The sequence below is a fragment of the Ictidomys tridecemlineatus genome, chromosome 14 (assembly GCF_052094955.1).
Source record: "Ictidomys tridecemlineatus isolate mIctTri1 chromosome 14, mIctTri1.hap1, whole genome shotgun sequence".
NCBI classification, from domain to species: domain Eukaryota; kingdom Metazoa; phylum Chordata; class Mammalia; order Rodentia; family Sciuridae; genus Ictidomys; species Ictidomys tridecemlineatus.
Window position 1 is genome coordinate 21,524,825 of NC_135490.1, and position 18,404 is coordinate 21,543,228.

At 31.9% G+C, this 18,404-nt stretch overlaps 1 protein-coding gene across 15 annotated transcripts in view; it reads right to left on the minus strand.

The window, feature by feature from the left end:
- Nek1 (NIMA related kinase 1) overlaps positions 1–18,404 on the minus strand; it is a 158,141-nt gene that overhangs the window by 66,762 nt on the left and 72,975 nt on the right. For 11 of the 15 annotated variants that reach the window (XM_078030976.1, XM_078030972.1, XM_078030977.1 and 8 more), the window contains 4 exons: positions 4,290–4,373; positions 3,777–3,860; positions 3,023–3,100; positions 2,387–2,482 (listed from right to left, as the gene is read on the minus strand). In XM_078030976.1, coding sequence (XP_077887102.1) covers positions 2,387–2,482; positions 3,023–3,100; positions 3,777–3,860; positions 4,290–4,373 — 342 coding nt within the window. The remainder of the gene's footprint in view (positions 1–2,386; positions 2,483–3,022; positions 3,101–3,776; positions 3,861–4,289; positions 4,374–18,404) is intronic. The other 4 variants (XM_078030974.1, XM_078030979.1, XM_013358717.4 and 1 more) reach the window with 1 other exon arrangement.

Below are 18,404 nucleotides of genomic sequence, written 5' to 3' on the forward strand. Positions count from 1 at the left end.
TCTATATCTGCTTTGTAAAGTTGTAAAGATTAAACAAAGCAACATGATGATTATAATGAACCTAACATACTATAAATAATAAGTTGGAAGAACTGTTATCTGATGTCTATCATGACCATTTGCCAATGAGATAGCTGCATGCTAAATAAAGACTCAGAAAATCAACTGAAAATTGGTAGAAGAGGAAGAATCACAGCATAAAAGATAAGCAAAACCCTAAAATTTCTCCAAATACTAGCACTATTCTCTTAGGGGAGGAAAAAAAAACACTTTAAAAACAAGGCATGGAGGGACTAGGGTTGTGGCTCAGTGCTAGAGCACTTGCCTAGCACATGTGAGACACTGGGTTTCATCTTCAGCACCTTATGAAAATAAATAAATAAAACAAAGTATTGTGTCCATCTATAACTTAAAAAAAGAATTTATGAAATGTAATTATAAAATATTTAGAAATAATCTTTGTAAGACATACAACAGATATGTATAAAATGATCAAAATTGTGTTGATATAAAAGAAACAATGAATAAGGGTACAAATTTAATGTGTTTCTGGATAAACTATTGTAAACATACCAGTACTTATCATGTTAAAAGTTATACCAACAAAAATTCCAAAAAGGAATAAAATTTATCTTAAAATATATTAAAAATTAAAACATATTCTGAGAAGACCCAGAGACAAACCCACACACCTACAGTTATCTGATCCTTGACAAAAGTACCAAAAATACAAGAGAAAACACAGCCTTTTAACAAATGGTATTGGGGCAACTGATTATCCACATGTAGAAGAATGAAACTAAACCCTATCTCTCACCCCACAAAAAGTTCAACTCAAAATGGATCAAAGATGTAGGATTTAGAACAGAAACTATGCTACTCCTAGAAGAAAACATAAAGTCAACACTGTAGCATATAGTCACCGGCAATAACTTTCTAAAAAGGACAACTAAAGCTCAGAAAATAATGTCAAGAGTTAATAAATGAGATGGGACCAAGTTAAAAAAGATTCTACACTGAAAATAAAACAATTAGGAACTTGAAGACAAAATCTACAGAATGGGAGAAAATCTTTGCTAGCTATTCTTCTGACACAAAATTAATATCTAGAATATATAAAGAACTCAAAAAACTTAATATCAAATACCCAAATAACCCAATTAATAAGTGGGCAAATGAATTAAACAGTCACTTCTCAAAAGAAGAAATAAAAATGGCCAACAAATATATGAAAAAATGCTCAATATCATTAGCAACTAGGGAAATGCAAATCAAAATTACCCTGAGATTCCATCTCATACCAGTCAGAATGACAATCATCAAGAATAAAAATAATAATAAATACTGGAGAGGATATGGAGGACAAGGAACACTTTTATGCTTCTAGTGGGATTGCAAATGAGCACAACCACTATGGAAATCAGTATGGAGGTTCTTCAAACAACCAGACATGGAACCACCACATGACCCAGCCATATCACTCCTCTGTATTTATCCAAAAAATTTAAAGTCATTATACTATAGGGATACACATATGCATATTCATGTTTCTAGTGGCATAATTCACAATGGCTAAACTGTAGATAAAGAAAAGTGGTATATACACACAAGACAGTTTTATTTAGCCATAAAGAAAAATGAAATCATGTCATTTGTAGAAAAACGGATGGTACTAGAGACTGATACAAAATAAGCCAAACTCAAAAGGTCAAGGGTTATATGTTTTCTCTCAAATATGAAAGCGAGAGAGGAAAGAGGAAAAGAAAGGGACCAGAGGGAAGAGAAAAGTGCTAGGGAGTGATACTGACCAAATTATATTCATGTATTATTGCATGAGTGTATGAATAAGTAACAATAAAGCTCAACATGTACAACTATAATGTACCAATAAATATGTGGAAGAAAAAACAGCCCACCAAAAAAGACAAGGCCAAAACACATATTCTGAGTCTCTAATACAATAAGATTCTGATAGAATAAGCAAATAGAGAAATAAAGTAGAAGAGAAAGCTGCCCCCCCCAAAATACTTTGCTGCACATATACTATGGGTTAATTTTCTAGTGTATATGAGAATCTAACAAATCTTAAAGGTAGCATTCTAAATAAGTGGCAGAACTAGAAGGTGTCATCATTACATGATGATGAGACTTTACTATTTGGAAATATGTAAATAAAAAATTAAATAAAGTTGTCACCTCAAATCAAATCCTAAAGAAAACTTCCTAAAAGATTATCCTTAAATATGAAAGAGAAAAAAAAGATAAAAATGAGAATAAAAAAAATAGAAAAAAGGAATTAAAAAATTTTATAATACTGATTTCCAACACAGTAGCAAACAGAAGAACAATAAAATAAGCAGGATTAAGAATATGAGTTAAATCTTACATGCTCTTCCCACACTTTCTTTTCTCTTTCATATGCTTCCTTTCTCTTTCTCTCTAGCTGTTCTTTTAGTACAGCAGCACGTGCATTTGCTTGGGCCTGAAAATAAAGACAAAATTAGTTATCAGAAAGAGGACATGTGGTTTCCTTTCTATGCAAGTCTAAAAAGATACTGACTTATTAGCCACAAAGAAATGTGCATGTAAGCTCACTCTATATCCCCAATACCTTGAATCAGGGTTGACATTCAGCAGGCCTGTCATACAAGCTCACTAAATATTTACTGAATTAAAATAAATGCAAGTACATTTGAATGAAAATTAAAATGTAAAAATATTTATTATATAAAATTTCATTTATCTTCAGAGAAATGGATAACTGTGCATTTCATTTTTAAGGTTACTGTTTTTTCTTTTTAGGATTACTTGTGTCATATTTATGCCATGTCTATGTTCAACTGTTATTCATAAATATGTTATATACAGAAAAACACTGTATTTCAAAAACCAATCAGTAAAAGATGAAGTGGAAGGAAAAATTAAAGCAAATGAATAATGTGTTCTAACTATGAAAAACTTAGGAACATAACTTTCTATTTCAATTTTCTCTAGAAAGTGCAACATTATTTCTAGTCTATACCTTAAGTGATTCAATTTTTTTGCGCCTCAAATCAGCTTCCTCACTTCCTTCTTGTCCTTTGGAATTATCCGTTTCTTTCTACAAAATAAGTAGATAAGCATACCACTTAGGACAAAACCATCAAGTTCAGTGCAGAGCTCCATGACAGATAACATGAATACTGACATTTAAAAATGGGAAATCATTCAACGCTGTTAATTTTCTCCCAAAGCTGAAAATGAATTCTCACAACTATCAACCCTGTAGACAACTGAACAAAACGTTAAAAACAGAATGATATAAAATGCACTTTAATCCTTTGAAGGATAGTGGATAATTCTGTTCTCTCACAATTCCTCTGCAAAAAAAAAAAAGTTTTTATCAAGTTAAAATCATATAAATAAGACTTACTTTATTCCCTGAATAACTGTGTATGTGTGTGTGTGTGTGTGTGTGTGTGGTGCTGAGGATTGAACCAAGGGCCTTGTACATGCAAGGCGAGCATTCTACCAACAGAGCTATATCCCCAGCCCGGAACAACTTTCATGTTCACTGTATTCATCTTTTTGTTGTTGTTGTTATTGGCATAGCATTTCTAATCTTAAACTAATTTTAATCTAATCTAATGATTAATAATATCATTCAGTTACTTTTTATTTATTTCCTTTATGGCAGTGCTAGGGTTTGAACTCAAGGCCTCAAACATGCTAGGTAAGTGTGCTACCACTGAGATATGTTCCCATCCTCGATTACTTTTTATAAAGTCTCAAACTACCTTTTCACCACGAAGTCTGGCTTTAATCTGCTGGCGCTCATTGAAATTCTGTAGTCTTATTTGCCTCAGTCTTGCCAGATAAACCTACAAAGAAGAAAAACACACAACATATTCATGTAAAAAAAAAACTTAACATTTTTACTGCTAAAAAATTTATAATTCAAGGGAAAGTGTTAATCTGAATATAAGAAATAAAAGTTCTGAAATCTGGTTAACAGAAATGTAATATTAGCTTTCAGGTGTTTAATTTAGAGCAATTTATTTCTGAAAAGAAAGAAATATAATTAAAAAATTTTAATTTGATCAAAAGAAAAAAATTAAGCTTACAAGACTGAATAACAGTTATAAGGCAAAATTATGACACAGCATGTCAGTTAAATTATAGTAACAGGTCCCTATAAACTTACAAAATCTTTAAACAATTGTTAAGAATTTAAACCATGCAAGAAAAGGAGGCAATAAACTCAAAAAAATGGCTGTGTGATGGAGGTAGCGAACATGCGGGAAGCATACCTCTTCCTCTTTGTTTCTTGGCTTCCCTCCTCTTGAAGAGCTGGACCTGCCTCCATACATAGCTGCCAGGTTTTGCAGGATTCCCTGTTTATCATTTAATGTACTAAGTTTAAAGAATGACTAAGGCTATGTCATCATCTTACCTATGAATAGCCATGTGCCACTTAATTTCCTTTGGACAAATACTGACCATTTCTAGATGCTAAACTCTAATAAAAATCGTGGCATTTTCCTATATCAATTTAGCAAATACATTTAGTGAGAAGTGAAGAAAGCAATTAAGTCTCAAATATAATCATTCAAAACAGAGACCAGTTGTTTTTATTACTCAATTAAGAGGGTTTTGGAACTGCTTTAGAGTTAGGTAAACACAAAATCGATTTTTTCCTCTAAAAAAGACTCAATTCATTTCTTTATGTCTGTGAATCAATCTCTCACACATGCACAAATATTTGAGCTTACTGTTCTTGAATTCAACAAATGTGTTGTACATTAAAAAAATGAAATTCTGAATCATGATTAGTAATGAAATCTGGTAAAATGAAACTTTTTGGTCTCAGTCATGTCCTGTTACTATTCTGGAAATTATCATACCCAGGCACAAGCTTACTTACTTTTGGCTATAATTTACCACTAATGTGAAATTATCTTTTTAGAAATTACTAATATTCTTCAGTAAAACTATCAGATTGTCAAATTATTTACTCTTTTTTTTTTTTAGCATGCAAGTGTGCTTCAAGATTCTCCCCCCAAATTCTTAGTCCTGCTTCTCATCAGCTTGTTGTACTTTTTTATGCTTATACATCTCCCTTTTCCTGATGGCAGTTTGATTTTTTAACCCCCTGAAATCTAGTTTCCAATCCATGATTCTGAAAAAATTTTAAGGTCACCAATCAGAAGTGATTTAAATGGAGTCTGTTGAGACATTTTTGCACTTATTTCCACTGAAAAACTGTTTTGACTGAATCCATTAAATTGAGTATATAATACTTTTCTCTTATAACAATATATATTCACTGTAGAAAATTTATAAAATAAGGAACTGTGAATCATTTATAATTCTAATATCTGAGAACCTATAATTTAAAGACATTCTAAATTTCCTTTTATTCATATGTATGAATGTATACGTATTTTAACAAAAACTAGGATTTTACTATTTTTTATTAATGTTATATTCTGTCTTTTCCCATATTCAATTAATACTTTTTATAAAAATTACTCTTAAATGACTAAACACTATTCACAATATTCTACTTAATAAATATTTTGTAATTCACATGTTTTTAAGAAAAAGTCTATCTTTCAGTATTTATAACAGCAATCTCTCCTAGGTTCCTCTATCTTTGCTGTTTTTCACAGGCATTTTTTTTTTCCTTTCTTGGCTCCTTGCTAAATGTCACTGTTTTCTTGAGTTTCATTCTCTGGTCCTTCTCTTCTCATCCCCAGATTTTAACATATGTTGCTGATTCCCAAAACTAAATCAATCTCCCACCTAGCTACTCAAGAGGCTCGGTCAGGATGAGGCCTCTGGGGAATACAGAAGGCCCTGTCTCAAAATACCACCATCAAAACAAAACTTCATAGTGCTTTTTCTTCTGAATTATAGAACTTGGAGTTTACTAAACTGTCATCTGGACATTCCACTTTTATGTAGCAAAGATACCTCAAACAATTTACAAACCTGACTTTTTAATCCACTTTTCTTTTTTTACTATGTTTCTTTATTCCTAGCTTATGCTAAGCCACATGAATCAGCAAGACAGGAGTTATCTTTTCCTCTTTCTTACCGACTATATACAAATGACTGCCACATTTCCAATCCGATCTCCTAATCCTCATAATTTATACCTTTAATTTCTGTCTTAGCTCAGGTTTTCTTCTTTTGTCTCCTGAATTTATAAAAAATTTTCCTAACTTAACATCTTACTTCTAGTCTCCCGTCTCCAATCTATCCTTAAAAGATATTTGGAGTTACCTTTCTATAATTATTTTTCACACCAGGTCTCACATAAGTCTTTCAATGGTTCCCATTATTTTCAGACTTTAATCCATTCTGTTGAATGGCAGATTCATCGCTGTCCCTACTCAATAATAAATCCTACATTCTAGTCAAAAACCGTGTGTGTGTGTGTGTGTGTGTGTGTGTGTGTGTGTGTGTGTGTGTGTACACATACATGCATACATACATATAATCTCACTGGTCATCTTAAAATGATTAACTCTATTCATCTTGCAAAACTCAAATCAAATATCACCCTGAAAAGTTTTGCCAAAGCTTTCTGTAGTGAATCAAGTTGCCTCCTCTGACCTACATATCAATGTTTATGCAGACCTCTCACAGCAGTACTCATTAGCATAGTATACTATGACAGTTAAGAACATGGTCTACAGACTATGAAGTCTATCCCATTCATGTTTTTGCCAATAGCAACTTTACGCAAAATTACTTAAACTTGCTAAGTCTGGGCATAGTAACAGCATGTACTTCAAGGATAATAAAGAGCAAAAAAACCCAAAATTACTGTATGAGCATGTTCTGCCTTTTTCCTCTTTCAACACTTTCAACTCACCCAGTCCACCTCACCTTCAAGAAGGTCCTGGAATCAGCTTATCAGTTATTTGAGCTTTGGGGATATAGGTCAGAGTTGGGGAGGCAAAGGGAAATAAAAAATAGGCAGTAGTACGTAATGATATGAGGTGAACTAAAAAGATATGGAAGTATCCATGGCGTTCTTGGAAGTGAGCTGAGTATTACTATGGACTTTATCTTTCTCAGTATTTGAGAAATAGAAGAATCTGAGTAACTTTGAAGTTAAAAAAAAAAAAGTGCTCCTTTTTCAGTTCATGTTCTTTATATCAAGTTAAAAAACTGCCTGAATGGCCCTAAAATTATCTTCTGTCCCTTTTTTTTTTTAAAAGAAGTTTTATGTTTTATATTAAAACCTGATTGAGAGCTGGGGTTGTGGCTCATTGATCTACATACCTATGCTTTCACTAGTACTAGATTATGTTGATTACTATAGCTAGAAATCAACCTTAACATTAGGATCATTCCTTTTTTAAAAAAACATAATTGTTTTTGTCCATTTTAGGACTAAAATTAATTTTATATGAATTTTATGTATTTGAGGGGTACTGGTAGAGCACTTGCCTAGCATGTATGAGGCACTGATTCAATTCTCAGCACCATATATAATAAAATAAAGGTCCACTGACAACTAAACATTATTGAAAAGAAACCTGATTATCAGTCTTGAGCTATTTTATAAGGTGTGAAGTTTAGCTCAAGGTTCTTCTTCTTTTGGCAATGAATGTTCAACTCCTTCAGCAATAATATTGGAAAGACTGTCCTTCTTCCACTGAAGTGCTTTTCTTTGTGAAGAGCAAATCAGGCATATTTGTGTGGATATACGCTAAGCTGTTCCACTATCTACATACCTATGCTTTCACTAGTACTACATTATATTGATTACTATAGCTAGAAGTCAGCCTTAACATTAGGATCATTCCTCTTTTTTCATCACAATTTTTGTCCATTTTAAGGCCAAATTAAATTAATTTTATATAAATTTTATTTATTTGAGGGGTACTGATGATTGAACCCAGGGGCACTTAACCACTGAGTGCAGCATCCCCAACCCTTTCTTAATTTTTAAGACAGGGTCTTATCAAGTTGTAAGTCTCCTGCCTCACCCTCCAGAGTTGCTTTGGTTGTAGGCATGCTCCATAGTACCTGGTTATCATATGAATTTTAGAACAAGCTTGTCTATATCTATTGAGAACTTCTGGAATTTTATGAGTAATTACATTGAAGTTCCAGGGAAATTTAAGAAAAACTACCATTTTTACTATGTGAAGTCTTCTAACTCATGAACATAGTATGACTTTCCAAATTTTGTGATTCTTAGAATCTGGGGTTGTGGCTCAGTGGTAGAGCGCTTGCCTAGCATGTGGGAGGCACTGGGTTCGATCCTCAGCATCATATAAAAATAAATGTCTATCAACAACCAGAAGAATTTTTTTAAAATTGTGATTTTAATGTCACAAATCTTGCAACTATCTTGTTAGATTTTCTTTTTTCTTAATTTTGTCTGAAGTACCTATAAGTAGTATTGCATTTTAAAAATCAGTTTCCACTCATTGTTAGTAAACAAATTCAATAGATTTTTTGTTTATCTTATAATTAATTCTTTTTATTTCTAGAATTTTGATAGAATTCTTGGAATTTTCTATGCAGATACTCATTACTAAATAGCATTGATTTTATTTCTTCTTTGCAAATCTGTGTTTTTCTTTTCCTTGCCTTATTGCAGGAATAGAACCTATAGTATTATGACAAATAAGAGTGGTGAGAGCATACATCATTCCCTTTTCTGTGACTGTGGAGGGAAAGTATTCAATCTTCTACTTGCAAGTATGATGTTATATTTAGGTTTTTTTGTAAATGCTTATTATGAGATTGAGGATGTTTCTATTTCTAGTGTAAGAACTTTGATCATGAATAGGTGAATTTTGTCAAAAGATTTCCTTTATCAATTGATATATGATTTTTTTCTTCTTCAGCTTGTGGATACACTGGATCACACTGATTTTTCTAACACTGAAATAAACTTGTAATATCCTGACTAAATTCTACTTGGTTGTAGAGGGATTCAACTTACTAAAATTTTGTTTGGATTTTTTCATCTAAGTTCATGAGAAATAGTGATCTATATAGCTTCCATTTTCATGTCTGTTTGTTTGGGTGAGTCTGTTTTTATCTGTTTGTTTGTTTTTGGGGGTGGGTCTCTTTCCACAGCTGAGAATGATTCACTGCACTACTATTTTTTGAAAGACAACTTATCACTACATTGAATTGGTGTTGTTCTTTGAATGTTTAGTAAAACATTCCACTCCAGTAAAAACATGAAGGCCTGAGAATTTCTATTTCAAGAGCTTTAAAATCACAAATTAAGTTTTAAAAATAGTTATAGAATTATTATCTATTATTTGCTAGTTTATGGCCTTTGAAAAATTGGTCATATTTGTTCTTAATTTGTTCTAAATTATTGAATTTATAAAGTTGTTTTTTATTATCCTTTTAATTGCTATAAGATCTGTAGTTACATCATTTGTTTTACCTCCAATACTGGTTATTTGGTTTTTTTTTCTTCATCTTTGTTAATCTTGCTAGAAATTTATCATTTTTACTCCTATTTTTTTTAAGAACCAGTTTTTTGTTTCAATAAACTTGTCAATAGTATTCACTCCACTCTTCAATTTTATTGATTTCTAAACTTAATTAACTTCATTCTGCTTGCTTTGGTTTATTTGCTTTCTTTCTTTCTTTACTATCTTGAGGGAGGGACTTAGATTATTAATTTGAGACATTCTTCCTTTTTACTGCAAATGTTTAGTGCTATAAATTTCCCTCTCAGCAGTGCTTTAGCTATATTCCACAAAATCAGACATGTTGTATTTTTTCGTGCAATTCTGTGTATATTTATTTAGAAGTGCATTAATTTTCTAGTGACTAAAGATTTTCCTGTCCTCTTTCTGTTTGATTCCATTATGTTCAAAAAATAAACTCTGTATAATATCAATTCTTCTAAATCTGTTAAGGTTAATAATTCAGCTTTCTGTCTATCTCAGGGATTTTTAAATGAGAGCTTCAAAAAATGATTATTCTGCTTTTGCTGGGAGAAATATTCTATAAGTTTAGAGCTTGGTGGTAATTGGTAGGATTCAGCTATTTTACATCCTTGCTGATTTTCTGTTCAATAGTTCTAGAAATTGTTGATAGTAGGGTGTGAGTCTCCAACTGTAATTATGGATTTGTTTATTTCTGCTTTATATACTTTGAAGCTCGGGGTATTTGGAGAATATACATTTAGGATTGCAGTAACTTTTTAGTGTACTGACTCTTTTATTATTATATAATGTCTCCTTATTTGTTCTTAATGCCTTTATTTTGTTCTGTTACCAGAAAATTCTTTTAGTTTTCTTCATTTGAGAATGCCTTTATCTCCACTTTATTCTTAAGTGACATTTTAATCAGATATAGAATTTGAGATGGACAGTAGTTTTCTTTCAGCACTTGAAATATGTTGTCTCACTTCTGATATCCTTGGCTTCAGATGAAAAATATGCTCTCAATTTGGTGTCCTTTCTCTCTGGCTACTTTTATTTTATTTTTCACAGTACTAGGGATTGATCCCAGGGCCTAGTGCATGCTAGGCAAGTGCTCTATCATTGAGCTACATTCCCACTACCCTTTCTGGCATTTTAAAGGTTAGTTTTCTTTGTCTCTGACTTTCACAACTTTAGTTTTTGAAAGTTATTATTTTTTGGTTATGGATTTCTTTGAGTTTATCTTATTGTAGGTTCACCTAGCTCTTTGAATCTGTAGGTTTCTATCTTTCACCAAACATGGAAATCCGTTTTCAGCTATTACTTCTTCAAATACATTTTTCAGTCACACTTTTTCTTGGCTTTTCAGTTCCAGTAAAACAAATACTAAATCTTTTGTATTATCCTATAACTTCTTGAAACTATGATTTTTTTTCTGTTATTTTTCCCTCTGTTGTCCAGATGAAATAAATTTAATCAATCTGTCTTCAAGTTCACTGATTCTATCTTCTATCATTTCCACTATACTACTATTTTGTGAATTTAAAATTTTGTTATTGTACTTTTCAGTTGTATAATTCCCAGTTGGTTCTTCTTTATAACTTCTATTTCTTTGCTGAGCTTTCTTTTATCAAGAGGATCTATAATCGATTATTACAGCAGTTTTATGACAGTAGCTTTAAGATCCTTGACAGAAAATTTCAACATCTGATTCATCTTGGTCCGATGAATGCTTTTCTCACTCAAACTATTTTGCCTTATCCTTGGTGACAAATGCTTTTTTAAAATTGTATCTTTAATATGGTTATTATGTTAGAAGACTCTATCTTATTCATATCTTCTATTTTAACAGAAAGTAGCCTGCTCTAGAGATAGCATTCAGGTTCTGGACTATTTTTTCTGGGCTTGAGTTACAATGGTAGCTGGAGCTCTTGCTCAATCCCTGTTGATACTTTCTGATAAGGATGGAATTTGCTTTCCCAGGCCATATGCTGTTGTTGGGAGACTTCCTGAAAGTGGAGGCAAATGCCTCTGGGTCTGTTCTCCTCATCTAACTAGATGGAACATATGGAGACAGGCAGCTTTACACTCATTGCTACCAGAGGTAAATGGAATCAGTTGTTAGCGTTATACTTGTTGAGATGGGATGGCCCAGGGCTTTGTCACTGGTTGTGGATTAAGCTGGTCTTCAAGTTAAATGTCTATGCCCAGTTGTGAAGTGGAGTTGGGACCACTTGAGACTTTTACTGCTGCCTCCAGCTTGAACCACTCACCAGGGGTCTGGTGTGTAGGTGATGGAGACACCCATTTCCGTTGGAATTCTATTTTCCTAAAACTTAAGGGATGAATGATGAGTGAAAGCAGGCTTTTCTTGTTTCTTTTTCTTTTTTGTCTTTGTTTCTGGTCTCTATTTAAATCTTGGATAGACTCTACCAGTATTGGGTATAAGAAGATGAAAAAAAAAAATTCAGAGAAACTTAATGTTATTCTTCAAGTCCTCAGTCCCTAGCTAGTTCACCTTCTTGACAGCATTTAGAATTATATCATCACTGTATGCTAAATAACTGCTAAGTTATTTAATTGTATTTAGAGGGGAAGTGAATGGAAAAGTGAATCTATGCCAGCTGTTCTGGAACTGGGAAGAAACTGCTTTTTGATAGCTAAGATTTTGATACTGCAAAATACTCTATGGTATAAATAGTACATCAAAGTTCAACAGAGTTATATGGATTGTTGTAAAGACTGAAAGAGATTTTTATGAGTTGAACTGTGTCCCTCTACAAATTTATATGTTGAAATCTAATACCTGGTACTTCATATTGATCTTATTTGGATATAGCATCCCTAGCAGACGAATACAAAAATAATGCATATAAACTGTTTAACATTTTAAGTTTTTAATAAGATCATTAATATAAGTAAATTTCTACTAGTGATAAATAAATATAATATGATTTAAGATAAGTTCATAAGAAAGTAACAATTTTCAAGAGAAATAATACTGCTTCATGATCTTTTGGTAAAATTCAGAGGTTCTTCTGCTAAGTTATTCCACAAAAACAAAAGCAAACAAAAAAACCCCCAGATATCCAAGAAAAACTCTTACACACAGCAGAAGACATCTATAGGAATATTCAAAGCAGAACTATGATCAACTTCAATAAATATTGTAAAGAGAATTAATAATTGTGATATAGTCACACAATGGAATATTATACAGCTATACTTAATTACATGTATGAATCTTAGAAAAATGCTTAATGAAAAATAAAGGCTCAATTTACATTATTTGTAATATTTATATAAATATTATATAATGTAAATAATATTTAATATAAATATTCACAATATTTATAATGCCCTAAAATAAATAAAACTGAACAATATATTGCTTAGGCACATATACATGTGTGAAAAAAAGTGTTTAAGAAATCCAAAGGAATGGTAAATCCAAAATTCAGAATAATGATGCAATAGAGGCAAAGGAACAAGTTAGGATGAAATTGGCAAACCATAGCCTATGGGCCAAAATCCAGTTCACCACTTCTTTTTCTATAGCCCATAAAATAAGAATGGTGGAAAAAAAATAAGAGTATTTTAGACACATGCTAATTATGTGAAATTTTAATTTCAGTGTCCATAGATAAAGCATTATTGGAACACATACATGTTCATTCACTAATTCATTGTCTTTGTTAATTCTGTATTGTGCTGTAAAACAAAATTCAATAGCTATAACAGAGAACTTATGATCCAGCAAAACCATGAATATTTACTATCTAGCACTTTCCATAAGCACATCTGCCAATCCTTGAGGCAGAGAAGAATACATAAACTCCAAGGCTATTTTGTTCCAACTCTAGGGTATACTATAGTGTTCCAACTCTAGAGTATACTATTTTGCATCCTAATTTACACATATATTACATATATTCTTTTCTATGTAACAAATGTTATTTTACAAGGATTAAAAATATTTTTAAAGATCTAGAAAAATAAACAGCAATGCTGAAGAATTAATTTACTATGTAAGATACTCTGTAACAAGGACTAGCAACCTATAGTCAACAGGTCAAATCTGGCCTGCTGTCTAATTTCCAAAATAAAGATTTTCTAGAACATAGCTACACCCATTTGTTAGTTTTTCACTATTATGGTAAGATTGAGTAGTTGCATAGGGCACCATATGAACTATAAAGCCCAAGATATTTACTATGTTATATTTTAAAGAAAATATTTGCTTATCCTGCCTCTATAATATCATCATATCTCCAAGTTTTATCTAAATTAAAGAAAATATTAATATAAAAATTTAAAAGGAATAAATAACAGTAAAATAGTTTAAAGCATTATCTTTTTTTTAAAGAGAGAGTGAGAGAGGAGAGAGAGAGAGAGAGAATTTTTAATATTTATTTTTTAGTTCTCGGCGGACACAACATCTTTGTTGGTATGTAGTGCTGAGGATCGAACCCAGGCCGCACGCATGCCAGGCGAGTGCATTACCGCATGAGCCACATCCCCAGCCCTAAAGCATAATCTTAAAAGTCAGACACTGACTACTTCTTGGGCATATTATATGACCGTGGGCAAAGTACTAATGGTTCTGGGTCATCAACCTATAATATTGGAGTAAAAATCTCCACCACAGGGACTGCAAATTGATATAATCACTATGGAAAACAATATGGAGAGTCTTAAGAAAACTTGGAATGGAATCATTAATCCAGTCATCCCACTCCTAGATTTACCCAAAGGACTTAAAATCAGCACACTATGGTGATACAGCCACAGCAATGTTTACAGCTGCTCACGTCACAATATCTAAACTATGGAACCAATCTAGGTGCCCTTCAACAGATGAATGAACAAAGAAACAGTGGTGTGTGTGTGTGTGTGTGTGTGTGTGTGTGTGTGTAATGGAATATTATTCAGCCTTAAAGAAGAATTAAATTATAGGATTTGCTGGTAAATGAATGAAACTGGAGAATATTATGCTAAGCAAAATAAGCCAATACCAAAGAACCAAAGTCCTAATGGTTTCTCTGACATGCAGATGCTAATTCACAATAAGGGGGTGGGGTTAAGAATAGACATATTTTGGACTAAATAGAAGGGAGTGAATGCGGGGGTTAAGGGGTAGGCATGATAGTAAAATGTACATTACTCTATGTGTATATATGATTATATGATCTGTGTAACTCTACATTATATACAACCAGACAAATGAGAAGTTAATACTTCATTTATGCATGATGTGTCAAAATGCATTCTATTATCATATATAATCAGAACACATTTAAAAAAGCATTAAAAAAAACTCTACCACATATAATTGTTATCAGGAGTAGACTCTCAGTAATATTAATTAACATTTATAGATAATGTCATAGCAAAATAAACAAACCCCATAAAACCACAAAAAAAAAACCACCACCAGCACAATTACCACCAAAAACAGTTGACTTGACGTATTCTTTGTCAGAACTTTACTAATATGCATTTCAGCTGCCTGTGCAGGAAAAAGTTTGAATTCACATAAAAGCATATAAAATAATTTTTAAAAACCATGACTTCTTTAAAACGTAACCTAAAAATCCCTGTTGTTCCAAATGCTTATTCATAGGTCAGAGGCTTTATTTGCCATAGAAATTAAGTTTTAATTCATTGTGGTTTCCCAAAGAGATTAATAAAATGTACTGATCAAATAATTTATGGCAGTTTTCTGTTCCAGAGTTAATGCTTAAGACTCAAAAAACTTCGTGTTGGGCTGGGATTATAGCATGTGTGAGGCACTGGGTTTGATCCTCAGAACCACATAAAAATACATAAATAAAATAAAGGTATTGTGTCTATTTACAACTAAAAATATATATTAAAAAATTAGTCTTAACTGTTTAGGATTATTCATAATATGATATTAAAAGTACCAGAAAATATTAGATTTAACACCTGAATCTCTTATAATCTCTTTTAAGACTATATCTTTTCATCAACAGATATTTTTATGAGTAATTATAAAAATAAACAAATACAATTTCATGCATAATTCCAAATTATTGAAACAAATTATGGATATTTATATTTATCAATGGAAAAATATTTAATATATGTGGACTTAAATCAATGATGTTAATATTTCTTCCTAAGGAGTTAGTTAGGCCATTTTCATAAATATCTGTTTTACTACTGTGCTAGAGATATGCAGCTACTCCATGAAGAGTTCAGCAGTTATAATGTTGAACTGAGAAGCAACAGTTACCATGGCCCCAAAACATGCATGAATGACTACTATAAACATGCCTTAGTGCATCACTATAAAATTAGTCCCTTCATATCCCTCCAATTCTCAACACCAGCTTCTATTCATACTCTTCATATCAAGATCTCTGTTGGTTAATCTTTCCCTGGGTGTTGAAGATTGTGAATATCTGATAATATAATGCACATCTAACTCAAATCCACTGATAGGGCTAGAATGTAGTTCAGTGGTAGAGTGCTTGCCTAGCATGCACTAGGCCCCTGGAATGATCCCCAGTAGTACACAAACAAAAATCAAAAATAAATCCGCTGATTAACAAAATTGAAAATCTTGCCAAAAATGAAGAATTTCATGAAACAATAACATTGATATTGGAAACCATTCAAATTCACCTATAAAAATGACAGAGTTACATAAATTAATAATCAAGTAAAAGAAAATTGCAAAGAATTCTGAGGTTTGTGCTTCAGAATTATGGGAGTATCAAGACAGTAAGAAATGATCTTTGGAAAACTGGCACTTTTATAATATAGCTTTTTTATAATATAGTAAAAATAAAGCATAAAGTAAAAAATATACCATATCTCACTGTCCTAATATAAACTTTTTTTTTTTTTTTTTTACATTTTAACATCTCTGAAATGGGGGTGGAATCTTTATAGTCAAAGGTATCTGACAGTCACTGTTGACCAGGCAGCACATAAAAACATAAATGTTACTGTCTGAGTAATGTATCAGTTTTGGGGTGTGTGTGTGTGTGTGTGTGTGTGTGTGTGTGTGTGTGTGTGTGTGTGTGTGTGTGTACACAAGACTGTATGCAGTCCCTTAAAGTTTCAACTGATAAATCACTTATGGGTTATTTCAAGAAGAAACACAGACCTGGTAGTTATTAAAACCTTCATTAATACCTTCAGATAAAAGCAAGAAAGTGCTAACATTAAAACTTTCAGGATAGGGTTGACTCCTTGAGAGAAAAATCCCAGAGACAAAAACAGGAGCACTCTGTTAGAAAATACTATCATCTTCCATGTGCTTGGAGACAACAGAGGATAATACTATGTGAGAATACATGAACACCATGTGACCCTGATTTTAAAAAGATTGAAAAATCAAATTATGAATGTGAAGCATATTTAGGAATTATCAATTGACTTAATTCACAGTTTCCTTTTTATAGATGCACAATAATTATATAATAAAAAAACAAATCTAAGACAGGCATTTTATCAAGTATAAAATAAAAAAGTTGAGTAATAAAAAGCACTATATCAGCAAAATTAGAAACTTTTTCCTTTTTCAGTTATTTGTAAAATAAACAGGCATTTCATCAAGTATAAAATAAAAAGGTTGAGTGATAAAAAACATTTTATCAGCTAGATTAGCAACTTTTTAGTTATTTGTAAAATATAATGTGCCCTACATCTGTTTCCTCTTTAATTTTTTTTTAATAGTGCAGAAGATGGAACTCAGAGTCTCACACATGCTAGGCAAGTGCTCTACCATTGAGCAACATTCCTAGTTTTCATCTTTAATTTGATAAAAACAGATAGAACTTATTATATTATGCTATCAGAAAAATTGAAATCTTCTCCAGATTACTAATTTTCAGAATTAAAACAAACATAACCTAAATTCTGATAGATAAAATAATTAAACTGCATTTTCAAGGTAAAATCTCAATTAAATACCCCAACTTGTTCTAAAAAATGTAGAGCTATATTTTAGCTGGATTTATTGTAACTGATCTCTTTCTAGTATCAATGATCAAGAAGGATCTTGTAGATATGACAGAGAGTTGAAGAACACTATGTCACTATTAAGGATTATTCCTACAGACTTCTGAATTTGTTTTCAAAGTGGATTCTGAAACTCTCCATCCTCTTCTCCTTCCCAACTAAGAGCCAATACACTCTAAGAAAGGGTATGCCTTACTGTTGTATCCTCAAGACCTAATGCTTCAAGACCTAAAGGTATGTCTTACTGTTGTATCCTCAAGACCTAATGTGTTGTACTAATGCCTGTACAACACAGATGTGCAAGACACCTTATTTAATAAGATCAATTCTTTTCTTATGGTAATAATATAACATCTGTATTATGAAGGTGCTATGAAGACAAGTGAAACAAAAAGACGTTTTGTAAACTATAGAGCACACTATACATATTAATAATTGTTTCTACAAGAGATTGTCATTTCCTCCACTGCATTAGAAATTCAATAGTACTAAAAGTAGATTTACTTTGTTGCCTCTCTGTCCCACATCTTGAACAGTAATACCCAAGCCAACAAAGCAACACAGAAGTGCCACAAACTCTAAGAATAGCAATGGTATTTCAGGTAAGAACAAGAGAAACATGGCACTGTCAACTGCAAACAGGTACTACTTAAGTTTGAGGGATAAAAGAGGAAAATCAAGAGAGGTAAGAGAACCAAAAGATGAAGCTTTCTGCACCTGAAAAGTTTTTAATTTATCCTTTAAGCGATAAAGAACCACTGAATAGCTTTTAAAAGATGAGGAATGTATTTGATTTCATTTTAGAAAGATCATTTTTACAGCTTTAATAAGAGATGCATTAAAAGGATCTAAGGGAATTTTATCATGGATTGTGTGTGTGTGTGTGTGTGTGTGTGTGTGTGTGTGTGTGTGTGTGTGTGTGTGTTGGTTGAATACTGACAGAAGGTAATAAAAGGTGGGTTTAATTTCCTACTGGGACTCAAAACTATCTACACCTCAAAATAAAAC